Source organism: Eleutherodactylus coqui, chromosome 1 (assembly GCF_035609145.1).
Source record: "Eleutherodactylus coqui strain aEleCoq1 chromosome 1, aEleCoq1.hap1, whole genome shotgun sequence".
Taxonomy (NCBI): domain Eukaryota; kingdom Metazoa; phylum Chordata; class Amphibia; order Anura; family Eleutherodactylidae; genus Eleutherodactylus; species Eleutherodactylus coqui.
Window position 1 is genome coordinate 487,811,424 of NC_089837.1, and position 17,433 is coordinate 487,828,856.

Sequence of the window (17,433 nt, forward strand, 5' to 3'; positions counted from 1 at the left end):
TGGTTGTTTATGGCCAGGGCAAAGGCAGCCTGTTATTACTACTGTTAATACTTCTCCAAGAGACTTAAAGCCCTTTAACACAGAACGATCATCATTCAAAAAAAGCGTGAAAAAGAGCGAAAATCGTAAACGCAGCCAACGACTGAACAAAGAACGATAGATCGTTCGCTTTTTCATTCATCATTCACTTTATGCAGGCCTGAAAATCATCATTGACTCGTTCACTAATCATTCGCTTTAAATACCGATCATTCAGTCCCTCTTATACAGTGAACTAGCTGATACACCCGGCTTTGCCCGAGTTAATTTGGTACTGGTGTTTATCTGGTGTTCACATGTAAAATCTTATGAAGTCGTGGTTACTTTAGAGATACCGGGAAAAAAATATGTCCCCCATTTTGCATGGTTCTTTGCGTTACCCAGGAAACACCACGTGGAGGTAACCATGCAACGTTTCCTTTATATAAAATGACATCGGGAAGTGAGAGAATTAGATTTCGTACGTAAATTTTGGATGCTAATTCTTTTGCGCTAGAATTGAATGATCGAGTTGGGACCCATTAGCTTTTCCTATTTATGACATAATCAATGCTTGTGCCAAATTTCAAGTTTCTATGACATTGGGAAGTGAGAGAATTAGATTCCGTACGTAAAATTTGGACGCTAATTCTTTTGCGCTAGAATTGAATAATCGAGTTGGGACCCATTAGCTTTCCTATTTATGACAATCTATGCTTGTGCCAAATTTCATGTTTCTACGACATCAGGAAGTTGGAGAATTAGTGGCGAGTCAGTCAGTCAGTCAGGGCTTTATCTATATAGATTACAGTGCACAGTTCAACGTAAATTACCCTATAGTGCAGGGCGAGAGCCAACTTGGAAGAAGTATTCTAGATCACCAACATCTTTCGCCAATGAGTATAACCTCGTCAGAGATCTGGGCTCCTGTGTATGTATCTATGTATTTAAAGGAACCTAAAAAGGAGTGATACAAATTAACAGGGGATAATCTTGTCCTCACTGACTGTCATTCGGGAGGATTTTCAACATGATTCTGAAACGGACAGTCTTGCAGAAATCCAGCAAGGAACACAGGAGTTCACCTCTTGCTGATATGTTCCAATTTAGATTGGGGAATGGAAAAGGGGGTGGTGCTTATTGAAGAAGTGCGACTTGGCTATTGTTATGTCCTACTACAGTGAAACCTCAAGAATAGCATTGTCACCATCAAAAACAAAGGAAAACCTTATGGAAGTTATAAAACGTAATGTAATCAAAGGCTTAATGGGTTTGTCCGATTATAAAATTAGATTCTAATGAGTAAAAAAAAAACAAAAAAAAAAAAAACGGTATTTACCCTCCTCAGCCTTGGCCATTGCGATTATTCTGTTCTGTGTTGAGAGGGCAAGTCAGGAGACTGCTGCTTGCCAATAAAGAGGATGCAGCGTCACCAATGCGAATTTCTTGTATCATGGCGCCCACTATGTAAACATGGATACTAGGAGAACGGGTGGTGACATTTTAAAAAGTCAATTTCTAACCGGACAACCCCTTTAGGGAGCCATCCATGCAGAATTGTTTTTCAATATCAGATGGAATCAGGCTCCTGTAGACTACGTAACTGCGACTGCATGCATGCCATGGACTACATAGGCATGCGCACAGAATGACGGAACTAGTTCTCTCATTCTGTGTGTGGGCCTATCTAGACCATAATCTGCATGCAGTTGCAGCTTTGAGAGTGGGCATCGGGGGCAGCGCCAAGTAGGGCAAGTAAGAAAGTGACATCCCCAGATTCAGCGTTTCAGCTCCTGTAAGCCCAAAATGTTAGTTTATGGATCTCATAGGAGTAAACAGATTCTCTTTAATGTAAATTATCTTCATGTTAAGATAAAAAAAAATTTAAAAAACACACAAAATTGTCTGCTTATAAAGTTCTTATTTAAACAAAGCAAACGCAATTAAAGGGGCTGTGCCAAGGTGCACAAGCCCTACCAGAATAAGAGGCCCCAGGTGAATAGCTAACTGCTCTGGGTTCCTCTCTCAGCAGATTCTGCCAGCTTCACATTTCCCCTGCATCGGCCTCTGCAGGATAAATGAAGTATTGCATTACTGTCTTTCATATATACATAGCAACATAACATAGTGTGTTAGGCCAAAAGAAGACAGACAATGTCCGTCTAGTTCAGCCTGTTTCCATCTCCCCCTTGTCGATTCAGAGGAAGGCAAAAAAAAAACTCCAATGAGGCAGAATCCAATTTAGCCCATTTGGTGGAAAAAAATTCCTTCCCAACTGAATAATGGCAGTCGGAATAATCCCTGGATCAATCCCTGGATTTGAAAGTTCCTACCTGACTCCAAGACCCGGATCAACAACCCACTGGGTATTTAATGTCTATATCCTGACATCTAGTTCCCTCTTAAACTACTCTATGGATTTTGCCATCACCACGTCCTCAGGCAGAGAGTTCCACAGTCTCACTGCTCCTGCAGTAAAGAACCCCCTTCTATGTTGGTGGTGAAACCTTCGCTCCTCTAGACATAGAGGATGCCCTCCTGTTACCGTCGCAGTCCTGGGTATAAACAGATCATAGGAGAGATCCTTGTATTGTCCCCTCATGTATTTATACATAGTTATTTGATCGCCCCTCAACAGTGTTTTTTCCAGGGTGAATAATCCCAATTTTGATAGCCTCTCTGGGTATTCCATTCCTCCCATTCCATGTATTAGTTTAGTTGCCCTTCTTTGAACCCCCTTAAGCACTGCAACATCTTTCCTGAGCGCCGGTGACCAGAACTGTGCGCAGTATTCCATGTGGGGCCTGACAAGTGCCTTATATGTGGGAGGATAATGTTCTCATCCCTCGCCCCTATACCTCTTTTAATGCACCCCAAGACTATCTGCTTTTGCAGCGGCTGATTGGCATTGACTGCTCTAGTTAAGTCTACAGTTCACTAGTATCCCCAGGTCTTTTTCCATATCACTTTTCCCTAGCAGTACCCCATTTAACCTTACATTTATCAATGTTGAACTTCATTTGCCATTTTTCTGCCCAAGCCCCCAGCTTATCTAGGGCCGTTTGTAGCCGCACATTGTCCTCCGTTGCATTGATTATCTTGTATAATTTTGTATCATCTGCAAATATTGATATTTTACTGTGCAGCCCCTCTATCAGGTCATTGATAAATATATTGAACAGAATGGGGCCCAATACTGAAGCCTGTGGCACCCCGCTAGCAACTGTGGTCCAATCAGAGTATGAACGATTTATTACCACCCTCTGCTTTCTATCTCCGAGCCAATTCTTTACCCAGATACACGTTTTCACCCAGACCGAGCTGTTTCATTTTATACATCAACCTATTATGCGGCACGGTGTCAAATGCTTTAGAGCAGTGTTCCTAAACTCCAGTCCTCAGGGACCGCCAACAGTTCCATGTTTTCAGGATCTCCTCAGTGTTGCACGGGTGATGTAATTATTGTCGGTCCCTCAGGCACTGCCACTGGTGTTCTTACTGGATATCCGGAAAACATGACCGGTTGGTGGTGCCTAAGGACTGGGGTTGGGGACCCCTGCTTTAGAGAAATCCAGATATACGAGATCAATAGCCTCTCCCAGGTCCAGCCCAGAACTTACTTGCTTGTAGAAGCCGATTAAATTGGTCTGACATGATCGACCCCTCATGAACCCATGCTGATGGGTTATATTGTTGTTTTCCTTGAGGTATTCTAGGATGGCGTCTCTCAGAAACCCCTCGAATATTTTTCCAATCATTGAAGTGAGACTTACAGGCCTATAGTTACCAGCTTCTTGACCCCTTTTTGTATATTGAAACCACATTGGCAATGCACCAATCCAGTGGTACAACCCCGGTCTCAATAGAGTCCCTAAATATGAGAAATAGCGGTCTATCATGTCACTTAGTTCCTTTAACCCTTTCCAATCCAATTATTTTTTCTCAGCCATTCTCCCCAGCTCCAAATAAATTGGAGCTGGTGAGAATGGATGAGAAAAAAAAATACATTTTCCCTGCACCCTCCTGAACTGACAGAGTTCAGGAGGGTGCAGGTGCTCACTACACCGTGGGGGGGGGCCTACTTACCTGTCCGTCGTCTTCCGCATTCTCCCTTCTGCCTCCCGGCTCGGCGATCATGTGACCGCTGGGTCAGGTGGCACCTGGCGGTCACATGATCGCCGGGTCGGGAGACAGAAGGGAGAATGCGGAAGACGCCGGACAGGTAAGCAGCCCCCCCCCCCCCCCCCCCCCACGGTGCAGGCTCACGGCTCAGCGTTCATGTGACAGCTGGGGGTCTGGTGACACCGGCGGTCACATGATCGCCGGCGGAATCTCCTGCATTACATAGCGCTAATTGAGCGCTATGTAATGTGTAAACGAGAAGGCAGAAAGGGTTAAAAACCCTTTCTGCCTTCTCCTCGGGGATCCTCAATGAGGACCAGTGCAGGAGTGTATCTGCACCCGATGTGTCTGACGACTGGGTGCAGATGCACTCCTGCACTGCAGTGTCGGGCCTGCCCCGACATCGGAGCTGTGGAGGGAAATTATGATGTCGGGGCAGGCCCGACATTGGATTGGAAAGGGTTAAGACCCTTGGGTTTATTCTATCTGGGCTTGGTGAGTTGTCGATTTTAATCGGCTCTGCACTTCTTCCTACGTTAGGCAGGTGATATTTAGCGGGATGGGGGGGGGGGGGTTATTTCCCTGCATCTCGTGTGACATTTCTTTTACCTTCGTGAATACACTTGAGAAAAAAAGAATTTAATAGATTTGCCCCCCCCCCCCCGCCCCCCCCATCTTCTATGGTTTCTCCTGCATTTTTTGTTAAAGGTCCAAGGCTTTCAGTGCAAATCCTTTTACCATTTATATAATTGAAGAATAGTTTAGGGTTATAATTATTTTTGCTCTCTCTTATTAAATGACAGCTGGAAATTAATTATATTGTGGTCACTATTTCCCAAGAGTCCCTGCACCTGCACCCCAGTGATTCTGTCCGGTTTCTTAGTTAATAAGTCCAGGATGGCCCTCCCTCTAGTTGGCTTCTGGCTTCTGTACAAGTTGGGTAAGGTAGTTATCTTTAATTGTTCTCAAGAACTTATCACCCCTGTGAGATTTGCAGGTTTCATCTTCCAATATTATATCTGGATAATTAAATTCTCCCATAATAATTACTTCACTGTGGTTTGACACCATTTTTTATTTGCCTTATTAATAAGTTTTCAATTTCTTCTGTTATTTGGGGTGGCCTATAGAAGACTCCTATCAGGATTTTGTTAGTTATTTTTTCCTCCCTGTATTTCTACCAACAGAGATTCCACGTCTTCATCTCCTGCCCCTATATCCTCCCGTAGTCTCGGCATTAAGCAGGATTTAACATACAGACATATCCTTCGTCCCCTTTCAGGTCTCTTCTGAAGAGATTGTAACCCTGTAAATTCACCACCCAATCGCACTTATCAATCCATGTTTCAGTTATTCCTACTATATTGTAATTTTCACTCATAACATCGTAACATTCTCGCTTCAAGCTCACCCACTTTAATGATCGGACTTCTTGCATTTGTTGCCATACAATTTATATTGTGGTTGTTGTTCTTTATCTTCATTATGCTACTTATGGTTCTATTAGCTGTTCTATCAGTTTTGACTGTACTAACCCCACCCCTGCTCGATCCCTATTCCCATTACTTCGTCCCAGGTCATTGTCTTCCACCCTATTACTCTTTTTGACCTTCCCCAGTCCCTAGTTTAAACACTCCTCCAACCTTTTAGCCATCTTCTCCCCTAGCACAGCTGCACCCTCGCCATTGAGATGCAACCCATCCCTACTGTAGAGCCTCAAGCCGACAGCAAAGTCAGTCCAGTTCTCCAAGAACCCAAACCCCTTCTTCCTACACCAACTCTGGAGCCACTGGTTTACCTCCCTAATATCCAGCTGACTTTCTGGTGTGGCACGTGGTACAGGTAGTATTTCCTAGAAAACTACCTTGGGGGTCCTCACCCTGAGCTTAGATCCTAGGTTCTTGAAATCGTTTTTGAGGGTCCTCCATTGACCTCTAATTTTGTCATTGGTGCAAATGTGCACAATGACCGCTGGATCCTCACCAGCCCGTCCAGTAATCTGTCAACCCCATCCACGATGTGTTGAACTTGAGCGCCATGAAAACAACACATCATTCGTCGTTCCCAGTCTTTGTGGCAGGATGCCCTGTCTGTCCTCGAATATAATATAAGGCTGTCCTCTAATAACGAGGATGGCAGAACGCCCTTCAAAACAGAAACGACTCTTGCTCAGTGGAACCCGCTTTATGATATTTATATAATGGTAATACGGCATATGAACAGAGGGTGCACTCTTCGCACAACCACCTTTAGTTCCTATAAAACACAATGCTAATGCTACTTGGCACAGTTATTGTCTCAGTTGTGCAGAATTAATTTTGTCCTCTCTATGGCACTAAGTCACAACATCCTTTGCTCAACGTTTCCAGGAAGGAATATTCTAGGATTTTTTCTTCGTCTGCAGCAGGTCTCGGAGCTGTTCATATGCCATCCCTGAGCAGCTGTGAGCTCTTCTAGAAATGTCTGGATAATCCTAAAACTCTGAATGGCTGTGGATTCAGGTAATAGTTTCAGTCTTCGCTGTAGAACTCTGTCGTTGTGGGATTTCCGGTTTGGAGTAAAAGTTATCCCAGTAATCCGGATCCTCGGGTGTAATTGGAACAGCAGATGCCACGAGATCTTCGTAGGTGAGAAGTGTGAACAAAGTTCCATTCTGGAGATTAAAGAGACAGAAATCAATGACATTACACAGAACGCGATTTCACGCTTACATGGATGGGTAGGGGACTGAGCAGAGATGCTGGCGATTTAACGTATGACCCGAAGAACGAATGCAGTCAATTTTCACTTCAGAAATAAATCCGCCACCCCCTCTGATGGCATCAGACTTCCATCTAGTGTTTAACTTTTATCAAGCTAGCAAAGTGCTGCGAAGAGATGGTGAGGAAAGTAAAGATCTCACTTAAAAGAGCAGAAGTCTGCAGCTTACTTAAAAAAAACATAGCAAAGAGTTGTAGTCCTTATTGATACCAAGAATATAATTCAGTCATCCATCTATAGGGGGCACTCCAAGCTACATATCTAGTCTGCTCTAATAGCAGACAATCTCTATAATAGTATTATGGCTTTATAGTCAGGAGCCCCCACCCATGGTAGCAGTCTGGTCGCTCCGGACTACGCAGCCAGCCTGCTGTCTTGGGGGGCGCTCCGGACTACGCAGCCAGCCTGCTGTCTTGGGGGGCGCTCCGGACTACGCAGCCAGCCTGCTGTCTTGGGGGGCGCTCCGGACTACGCAGCCAGCCTGCTGTCTTGGGGGGCGCTCCGGACTACGCAGCCAGCCTGCTGTCATAGGGGGCGCTCCGGACTACGCAGCCAGCCTGCTGTCATAGGGGGCGCTCCGGACTACGCAGCCAGCCTGCTGTCATAGGGGGCGCTCCGGACTACGCAGCCAGCCTGCTGTCATAGGGGGCGCTCCGGACTACGCAGCCAGCCTGCTGTCATAGGGGGCGCTCCGGACTACGCAGCCAGCCTGCTGTCATAGGGGGCGCTCCGGACTACGCAGCCAGCCTGCTGTCATAGGGGGCGCTCCGGACTACGCAGCCAGCCTGCTGTCATAGGGGGCGCTCCGGACTACGCAGCCAGCCTGCTGTCATAGGGGGCGCTCCGGACTACGCAGCCAGCCTGCTGTCATGGGGGGCGCTCCGGTCTACGCAGCCAGCCTGCTGTCATGGGGGGGCGCTCCGGACTACGCAGCCAGCCTGCTGTCATGGGGGGCGCTCCGGACTACGCAGCCAGCCTGCTGTCATGGGGGGCACTTCGGAATACGCAGCCAGCCTGCTGTCATATCGGGCGCTCCAGACTACACAGCCAGCCTGTTGTCATATCGGGCGCTCCGGACTACACAGCCAGCCTGCTGTCATATCGGGCGCTCCGGACTACACAGCCAGCCTGCTGTCATATCGGGCGCTCCGGACTACACAGCCAGCCTGCTGTCATAGGGGGCGCTCCGGACTACACAGCCAGCCTGCTGTCATAGGGGGCGCTCCGGACTACACAGCCAGCCTGCTGTCACGGGAGGCGCTCTGGGCTACCTAGCCAGCTGCTGTTACAGGGGGTACTCTGGACTACACAACAAGCCTGCTGTTATAGGGGGTACAGTGGACTACACAACCAGATTGCTGTTGCAGTTTTCCCACTTTTTAGCCAGGAAAGTCCAAAGTTTCTAACAACCTGGCAGAATACAGACAAAGCCAGAAGGAGCCAGAAAGAGACGCGGCAGCTTGTCTCCTATCGGAGCCTACCCTTTCCGTGCTTCATCAGTGCTTAACTGTAGGGTGGCATTTATATCTGGGGTCTGTGTTGCGAATATAAGTATACTGCTTGGCCCTGCTGTACTCCAGCTCCTTTTGTGATCTCTGAGTGGTCAGGCACAATGCTGAAGTGAAGGGCTACCTGCCTGAGTGACCGAACCCCCATATGATCAGCAAGTACGAGAAAAGAGGGATGGGCGGGCACCTTGCTGAAGCACAGGACTAGATGCCCGGAAAGCATCTGTGCTAGGTCTACTGTTATTAATTCATTGCCCAGGACATTAAAATACACAAGAAAGCATTATAAAGGAAATTACTTGTAATTTGGAGGGTTTATTGGTGTCTGTGCCCCCCAAAGCGACAGCCACATGATGCTTTTCATCCAGGAGCATTTCCTGCAAAACATAAGCCAGACTATACTTAAATACAGACATTGTATGACGGCTCTCCAGCCACAAGCTGTCATTTAGACATCTAGACGTCTAGACACTCCGGAGGGTTGTTAGAGTTCCAATTCTCATGAAGACTGCAGAAGGATTTCCTCAAAGACTTCCTTGTTTTGCCTTCTTTTGTTTTACCCTCCAGGGTCAGGAGCAAAGAACGGTCCTGACAACGTGATGCTTCCACCACCCGGCTTCACCAACGTTCTGTTAGTTCCCTGCATGTCTTTGATGAACTGCAACCAATAGGTTTTGCACTTTTTTTCTGTACTTCCAGCACTTAGGGGACACCAGCGATTTACTCTATGTAGCTTAAAGGAGATGTCCCGCGCCGAAACGGGTTTTTTTTTTTTAAACCCCCCCCCCCGTTCGGCGCGAGACAACCCCGATGCAGGGGTTAAAAAACCCACCCGCACAGCGCTTACCTGAATCCCGGCGGTCCGGCGTCTTCATACTCACCTGCTGAAGATGGCCGCCGGGATCCTCTGCCTTCGTGGACCGCAGCTCTTCTGTGCGGTCCACTGCCGATTCCAGCCTCCTGATTGGCTGGAATCGGCACGTGACGGGGCGGAGCTACACGGAGCCGCTCTCTGGCACGAGCGGCTCCATAGAAGACTACAGAAGACCCGGACTGCGCAAGCGCGGCTAATTTGGCCATCGGAGGCCGAAAATTAGTCGGCACCATGGAGACGAGGACGCTAGCAACGGAGCAGGTAAGTATAAAACTTTTTATAACTTCTGTATGGCTCATAATTAATGCACAATGTATATTACAAAGTGCATTATTATGGCCATACAGAAGTGTATAACCCCACTTGCTGCCTCGGGACATCTCCTTTAAATCTCAATATTAGGCATGGTCACACTATTGCTCTACTCCCAAGATTACTTTGGTTTTGTAATCTACAGACGCAGCAATTGTTATCATGACTGGTGCCTACAGCACTATAGCATGTTGTGGTTCAGTTATCATAACTTGTTAAATGTCAAGTTAATATCATATTTATATTATACATGTATTATATGTTTTCTATTTTGCAATTACTGACTTAACACGTTAGTGACTGAGCCACATTTTGGAAATCTGACATGTGTCACTTAACATAGAATAACGCCGTAAAGGTTTTCATATCCAAGTGATTCTGACATTGTTTTTCGCCACATATTGTACTTCATTTAGGTGGTAAGAATAGAGCGATAGAATTTGTGAATATTAAAAGTGCCAAAATTGGGAAAACTGTGGAAAAAATGTTATTTTTTCACATTTTCAACTGTAATATCTCAAATATGTGCAAACATACGGTACAAATGTTCGCTAAGATATATATTTCCATCTGTTTACTTTATTCTGGGTGCACATTTGAAAAACTTTAGGGTTTTTTTTGTTTAACATTTAGGAGACATACAAATTGCACCATTCATGTCTTGTATTAGGAACACTGAAAAAACAAGAATTGCAGTGGAGGGAGAGAATGTAAATGAACAATTTAATAACCTGTAGATCCCCTTTGGCAGTTATCGCCCCCACCAAACATTTCCTATAGCTGCAAATAAGATTTGTATAATGTTGAGGAGGAATTTTAGTCAGTTCCTCCCTGTGTATATGTTTCAATTCATCATTATTTCTGGGATGCCTTGTATGCACAGCCCTCTTTAGCAGCTTGAGAGTGCCAAAACTAGGATTCTGGCGAGGCCATTCCAAAACACAAATAATCTTCTCAACCAATTGTTGATTTTTTTTCTTGTGTGCTTTATTTCAATGTCTTATTACATCAACCAATATCTCGTCAGTTGCAGAAAATTACAAAGGGTTCACTAACTTTTTTTGCAACTGTGTCACAGATATATAACCTCTGAAAAGGCCCCCCATGCTCCTCTGGGAAATATGCAAATGAGAAGATGGAAAATACCTCTACAGTGCCACCCATCGGAAGGTAGCATTCCTGCAAGTCAATGTCAGACTTTTTAAGCAAGCCTAACAATGACAGGGAATTGTAAGCCCAATCCAGAATAAGCATGCACAGACGGCTCCTTCGGGTCGATTGCCCCTTATCAGTGCTGCACACTGATGAGGGGCAATTCAAACTAGATGTACGCTATTCAAACGACATGTACGCTTACCTCAAAGGACCAATTTTCAACTTCCTCATCCAGCAACATTTTCGTCTGTGTGTAAACTTTCCCCGGCTCCATGTGTAAGGGCAACACCTCAAATTCAATTCTTTGCAGGTTAAAGCCGAGGCCGACTCCTATGGCTTTTATAAAACTTTCCTTCAGCGCCTGAAACCATAAACACACATATTCTGCCAAGATAGAGTTTTGTAGTTGTAACTAAACTCGATGCATTATTTACCATAGTTCCCATCATATCAAAATCCCATCGTGTCTGTGCATTCAACCTTATAAATGTTTAAACTCCCGGCGTGAATAATGCATGTAGTTACCGTATGTCAGCAAAGTGTAAAAGCAAGTGGAGCGTCAGCTGAAGTACAAAAAAGTATGGTTACAAAACTCTGCTCCCCAAAGTGAGGAACGCATGCTTGTTACCCAACACCACTGCTACCAATGGGGTTGTTTTACACAGGCAGCAAATTTAGACAGATTACCTGTAGTATGGGGACAATCGTTACTACCATCAGTTCTGACGGAGCGTTTATAGGCTTCAACCGGTGAAGGAGCGCCTGCTCGTCCGTAGGCTGATGGTTGGCCATTTCACAAAGGCGAAAGCTGAGGAAAGGGACTTACATGATACTAACTTGTGTGTATCAATATACCTTCAGCTGCTGTACTCCGTCACTACAGTACATGCGTCACACCGAGCAGCACTTGCAGCGTTTGGCAGCTATCAACCCTATGACTGCAGTCAAGGGAAGCCCAAGGTTTTGCAGAACTCTTGTAGGGTGGCAATCGGTGATGACGGGGTTTGACAACTGCCCATTAGAAAGTTGTAAATCGATTTTTTTTGCTGTATTGAATTATATTTTTATTAGTCTATTAGGACGGTTCTATCCTGACCCAGGTGGAGCCTAAGGCTGGGTCCACACGGTGCGGAATTGCCACGGAATGTCGGCACGGTAATTCCGCCTGCGGCTCCTAATCCTGGGATTAGCCAGTAAAGTGGACAAGATTTTGCAAAAATCTCATCCACACGCTGCGGCCGATCCGTTGCAGCCAAGCCACGTGGAAATGGACATGCAGTGCGGAAAATAAAGACGCAGCATGTCTATTTTTTTTTCATTTCCACAGTGGCCTCCCTTCTGTGGGGAGAGATGGCCGCAGCGGAAATGCATGCGGCAAAACCGCTCCAAAACCTGCAGCTAAAGACCATGGGTTTTGAAGCTGTGCTTATCCTGCAGAAAACTCGCGTTTTTTTCGGTGCGGTCCTTCCGTGAGATTTCCGTCCCATGTGACCCCAGCCTAAGGGTGAATACAGATTTGAGGTATCGATCCCTCATTGCAAATCTGCAGCATTGGACAGCATGGATAGAGTCATAAAAGATATATCCCCAAGTAGAGGGAAAAAAATCCATGCAGAAAAACTATTTTAAAACCACAGCATTACATTGCAAAGATACTGCAGATTTTCACCACGATTTTGCTCCTTAAAGCTGGTTGACACAGGACGGAATTGGCGAGGAATTTCCCTGCGGACTTTCTGAACGGAAAAAACGCATGGATTCTTAAGCCCGAGACTAAGCAGCAAAGTGAACAAGATTTGCAAAAATCTCGTTCCCACTCTGCTGACTTGCCACGTGGAAAGTGACAAGCGGTACAGAATTCAAATCCGCGACACGTCAATTGTAGTGCCGTTTCCACTGAGGGCTCTCTTTTCTATATGGGGAGAGATTTCTGCAGAGGAACACAGGCGGAAAAGGCAGCTACTTTCAGTTGGTTTGGGTGCTGGAAGTTGAACCCCACCAATCAGCTATTTGCAGAGGCTGCGGCATTCGGGTGAGCACTGTAGCCTCTCTACTGAATACGAGGGACAGCGATGTACATTTTGTAGTGGTGTTACCTGGTATTGCAGGTGAAAGGGACTAAGCTGCACAAAGGCCACATTTTGTTATGTCACACTTAAATGCCATGGCTCCTGCAAGCAGCTGCTCGGCAGTGGTGTCAGAAGTCTCCCACTAATTCACTTCCACTGATCTTATAGTTCAGTACCAGAAAATTCCTTTAAATATACATGGTGAAGTCCGGTGAATCCGCTGCAGATTTTGCTACAGAATCACAGCAAAATCCATGGTTAATTGTTCCGATGCCTTGTGGACATCTCCTAACTGTGTGGGCCTGACGTTTGTGGCCAGGAGGAAAGGTAAAATAGAATTGTGGCATTTCAGGGTATTGGAGTGAAGAAGTCATGGAGAGAACAACCACAAACTGCTACAATGTAGAAACCATATTGCAACAGTGAATACAGGGAGCGCACAATCCTCACAAGGTGGTCGTGGACAGCTCATTTTTGACTGGAATTTCACTTTAAGAAAAATTAGAAAACCTAGTAATGTATACCGTATGCATCATGTGAACAGCTTCCTTCCTAGATAGACCACTGCATTTACTATTGGAGAGCGCCACAAGGGTGTAGAGCAGAGGCACCCAACATTTTGTCACCTGGGAGAACCTTCAACTTTCAGTGATGGTCAGAAGCCAAAGTCAACTCAAAAAATTTTAGGCTAGGACTACATGGCGACCCTGGCCCCTACACCGGTTGAGCAGTCATAGATTGTACTATAGCCCTGCTATATCGCATCCTAATGTAAAGGAAATTAAGTTGTAACTCACAAGTTGCCGCAGCCATGACCCGACAATCACAAGTAATCCAAACCGGACGGACTTCATATGATTGTAGGGTAACAGTCTTGAGAGTCGCAATCATTTCATGTAATATAGCTGAGCTATAGTACGAGTTGCGGCCACGCGACACATGTAGCGACCAAAGTTGTCAGGTAGCCCATGTGAAGAATAAGAAATTGTTAAATTCCAAATCTCTGCTCATAAATATCTCAGTGTGACAATAGTATTATGCCATCCGAAATTGCTCTTAGGATATGCCTGCAATAATGTCAGTAAATATGCTCATAACTCAGGACTCCCATGGTGGGCTATACAGCAAGAGGGTCTTGAGCCACTAGTTGGGGACGACTGGTGTAGGGAATATTATAGGCCATTCAGTGCTTCCTGGCAAAAAAACTACACAAAAAAGAGGGGTAATCCTCCATAGTGCCACCTATTTAAAGGTAGCTACCCTATAATTCAATATCCAACTTGTTGAGACATAGCAGATTGAGTCATAGAGTTATTACCTTCCAACAACTGGGCAATTAATTGACTTTTTGTAAAACAACCTGGACTGTTTGTTATATTAAAGGAGCTTTCCCACCACTTATTATTGCTTCATAGCCACGCTGTGCTTCCTGGCTGCTTCTGCCCAGGACATGTGACTATTGCATCCAATCACTGGCTATAGAAGGTTACTGCTGTGGCCAATGATTGGCTGCAGCAGTCACAGGTCCTGGGCAGAAGCAGCCAGGAAGTAAAGAGTGACTATGAAGCAATTTGAAATTCGCTGGAAAACCCCTTTAAGATCCGAACATTAGAGACTGTAACATACGTACCGTGTTACAAAATATGTTGGCACTACATAAACAACTGGAAATTACACTGAAAAGCGTCTTCTAAACTTCCATCAGTCGCTTGTAAAATGCATAGCAAAGCTCTACAGTCCACGCCGTCATTAGTTTCTATCATGCAGCCATTACTTGCCAGCAGTGATTTACCCAGTGCCTGTAGAACATGTCGAGCTGCGCCCAGTCACTTCCCATACTCTTGATAGAGTGCCACTCTCGTTGCGTGAACTGGCGGTGCATGATACGAAAGAACTCTTCTGTTGAGCCGCTGCCTGAAAAATGGCAAACATAAATTTAAATGGTCTGAACTAAATATTATACGTCTCGCTTTTAACAAGCAAATGTGACCTTGTCGTAATAAACTGCGGCTCGGAAAATGGGAGAATCAAGCTGAAGATTTACCGCAGAGCTGCAGCCCCATCATTTATATCAATTACTCTGTAGTGGGAGCTTCATTCTGTGATCGCTGCACCTGGATATCCTGGCTCAGAGCTGGAATGTCAGAGAACGCATCGCTCTATGCGGAAAAGTAATAAACGTGCAAGTAACACAGAATGTAAGGTCGAAAATAAGACCTATGTCCAGTTTAGCTTATTAACCCCCAATGTTGATCCAGAGGAAGGAAAAAAAACCCCAATGAGGTAGAAGCTAATTTTTTGGATTTAAGGGAAAAAAATTCCTTCCTAACTCCAGTCTGGCAATCGGAATCATCCCTGGATCAATACCACTTTTAATTATCAGGACTAGAGATGAGCGAGCATACTCGTCCGAGCTTGATGCTCGTTCGAGTATTAGGGTGCTCGAGATGCTCGTTACTAGAGACGAGCACCACGCGGTGCTCGTCTCGATTAAACGAGCACTGACCATTGAATTCAATGGAGCCGGCAATACAGCCGGCTCCATTGAAAGCAATGGGCTGCCGGCGAGCACAGGATGAATTGTCGGGAAGGGCTTAAATATATAAGCCCTTCCCTGCAATTCATCCAGAAATGTGTAAAAATAAAAAAAAATATATACTCACCTTGTCCCGGCAGAACGATGTTAGCCCATTGAATTCAATGGAGCCGGCAATACAGCCGGCTCCATTGAAAGCAATGGGCTGCTGGCTAGCGCGGGATGAATTTTCGGGAAGGGCTTAAAAATATAAGCCCTTACCTGACACTCATCCTAAAATGTGTAAAAAGTAAAAAAATATATATACTCACCTTGTCCCGGCAGAACGATGTTAGCCCATTGAATTCAATGGAGTCGGCAATACAGCCGGCTCCATTGAAAGCAATGGGCTGCCGGCGATCGCACAATGAATTTTCGGGAAGGGCTTAAATATATAAGCCCTTCCCTGCAATTCATCCAGAAATGTGTAAAAAAAATATATATATATACTCACCTGGTCCCGGCAGACGGAGTTCAGCTGCGGCCAGCTGGCAGTTCTCCTGAACTGCTCTCTGTAGTATTCAGCAGCCGGGGATTTAAGATCCCCGCCTGCTGAATGAGCTGCCTCTGATTGGTCACAGCCTGACCAATCAGAGGCAGATCTCACTCAAACCCATTCATGAATTCATGAATGGGTGAGTGAATGCTGCCTCTGATTGGTGCAGCGCAGCTCTCAGCTGAATGACAGCAGTTCAGCACCACAGTGCAGGGGACAGCAGGAGAAGACCTGGCTGTGCCCCTGCAGCTGAAGGGAGATGAGTATCTATTTTTTTTGTTTTTTAAATCACTTTTAATTCATTTCCAGGGAATGGCTTATATGTAAAGCCCTTCCCTGAAAAAGAATTCAGGTGTGCCAGCGGACCATTGTCTTCAATGGAGTCCCCGGCAGCAGCAGCGGCTCCATTGAAGAGAATGCCTGCATTTTTATTCTTTTTTACACTAAAATCTTTCTTTTTCAGGTAAGGGCTTATATTTTTAAGCCCTTCCCGAAAATTCATCCCGCGCTCGCTGGCAGCCCATTGCTTTCAATGGAGCCGGCTCCATTGAATTCAATGGGCTAACATCGTTCTTCTCTGCCACAGCTGTTACAGCTGTGGCAGAGGAGAACGATCTTAATGCTGACATAATTTTTATTTTTTTATTTTTACACATTTTAGGATGATTTTCAGGTAAGGGCTTATATTTTTAAGCCCTTCCCGAAAATTCATCCCGCGCTCGCCGGCAGCCCATTGAATTCAATGGGCTAACATCGTTCTTCTCTGCCACAGCTGTTACAGCTGTGGCAGAGGAGAACGATCGTTATGCTGACGGGGGGGGGTCTCACTCTTGCCACTATTGTGGCTTAATAGTGCGACCTCGGAGCCCGAAATGCAGCCCTGCATGTTGCTCCTCGCCTGCCCTATCCATTTCTGTGTTTTTTACATGACTTTGGTGATTTGCTAAGATTTTCACAAATGAAAACCTTAGCGGAGCACCAGTCATATACAAAAATGCTCGAGTCGCCCATTGACACCAATGGGGTTCGTTACTCGAAACGAACTCTCGAGCATCACTGAAAGTTCGACTCGAGTAACGAGCACTCGAGCATTTTGGTGCTCGCTCATCTCTAATCAGGACCTGTTCGATATTACACAGGATATACAAGGGATCAAGCGGTCAGGTAGAATAGGGGGAGACAAAGAAGAATTACATTAGGGAATGTAATAGGTGTCCCTAATAAGATGTGTCTTAGGGTACTCGTAAAACCTGATTGTCTGGGGTAGCGCATTCCAGATAACTGGTGCCGCTATGGAGAAATCTTAAAGATGGGAGGTTCAGGTTAAGGAAAAATTTGAAGTCCTGTTACGCGGAAAGATTATTGTTTAAACGAGTGAAAATGAACAATAATCGTTAAGTGTAAACGGAGCCAACAGTCGAATGACGAATGATAAATTATTCACTTATCATTCAGTCTTTGTTGGTTCGTTCACTAGTCGTTTGGTTTAAATGCCGATCGTTCACTTTTACAGCAAATGTGAACAGTGACCGTTTGAATGAGCA

The 17,433-nt window shown here is 45.5% G+C and overlaps 1 protein-coding gene across 1 annotated transcript in view; it reads right to left on the reverse strand.

Annotated features, from left to right (window-relative positions):
* Window positions 1-6,309: 6,309 nt before the first annotated feature.
* The window catches only part of AASDHPPT (aminoadipate-semialdehyde dehydrogenase-phosphopantetheinyl transferase), a 48,864-nt gene continuing 37,740 nt past the window's right edge, over window positions 6,310-17,433 (reverse strand). Inside the window, exons 3-6 of the mRNA XM_066586273.1 lie at window positions 14,611-14,732; window positions 10,952-11,110; window positions 8,708-8,785; window positions 6,310-6,793 (exon numbers count right to left, since the gene is read on the reverse strand). Of these exons, the coding sequence (XP_066442370.1) occupies window positions 6,638-6,793; window positions 8,708-8,785; window positions 10,952-11,110; window positions 14,611-14,732 (515 nt within the window). The 3' untranslated portion in view covers window positions 6,310-6,637. The remainder of the gene's footprint in view (window positions 6,794-8,707; window positions 8,786-10,951; window positions 11,111-14,610; window positions 14,733-17,433) is intronic.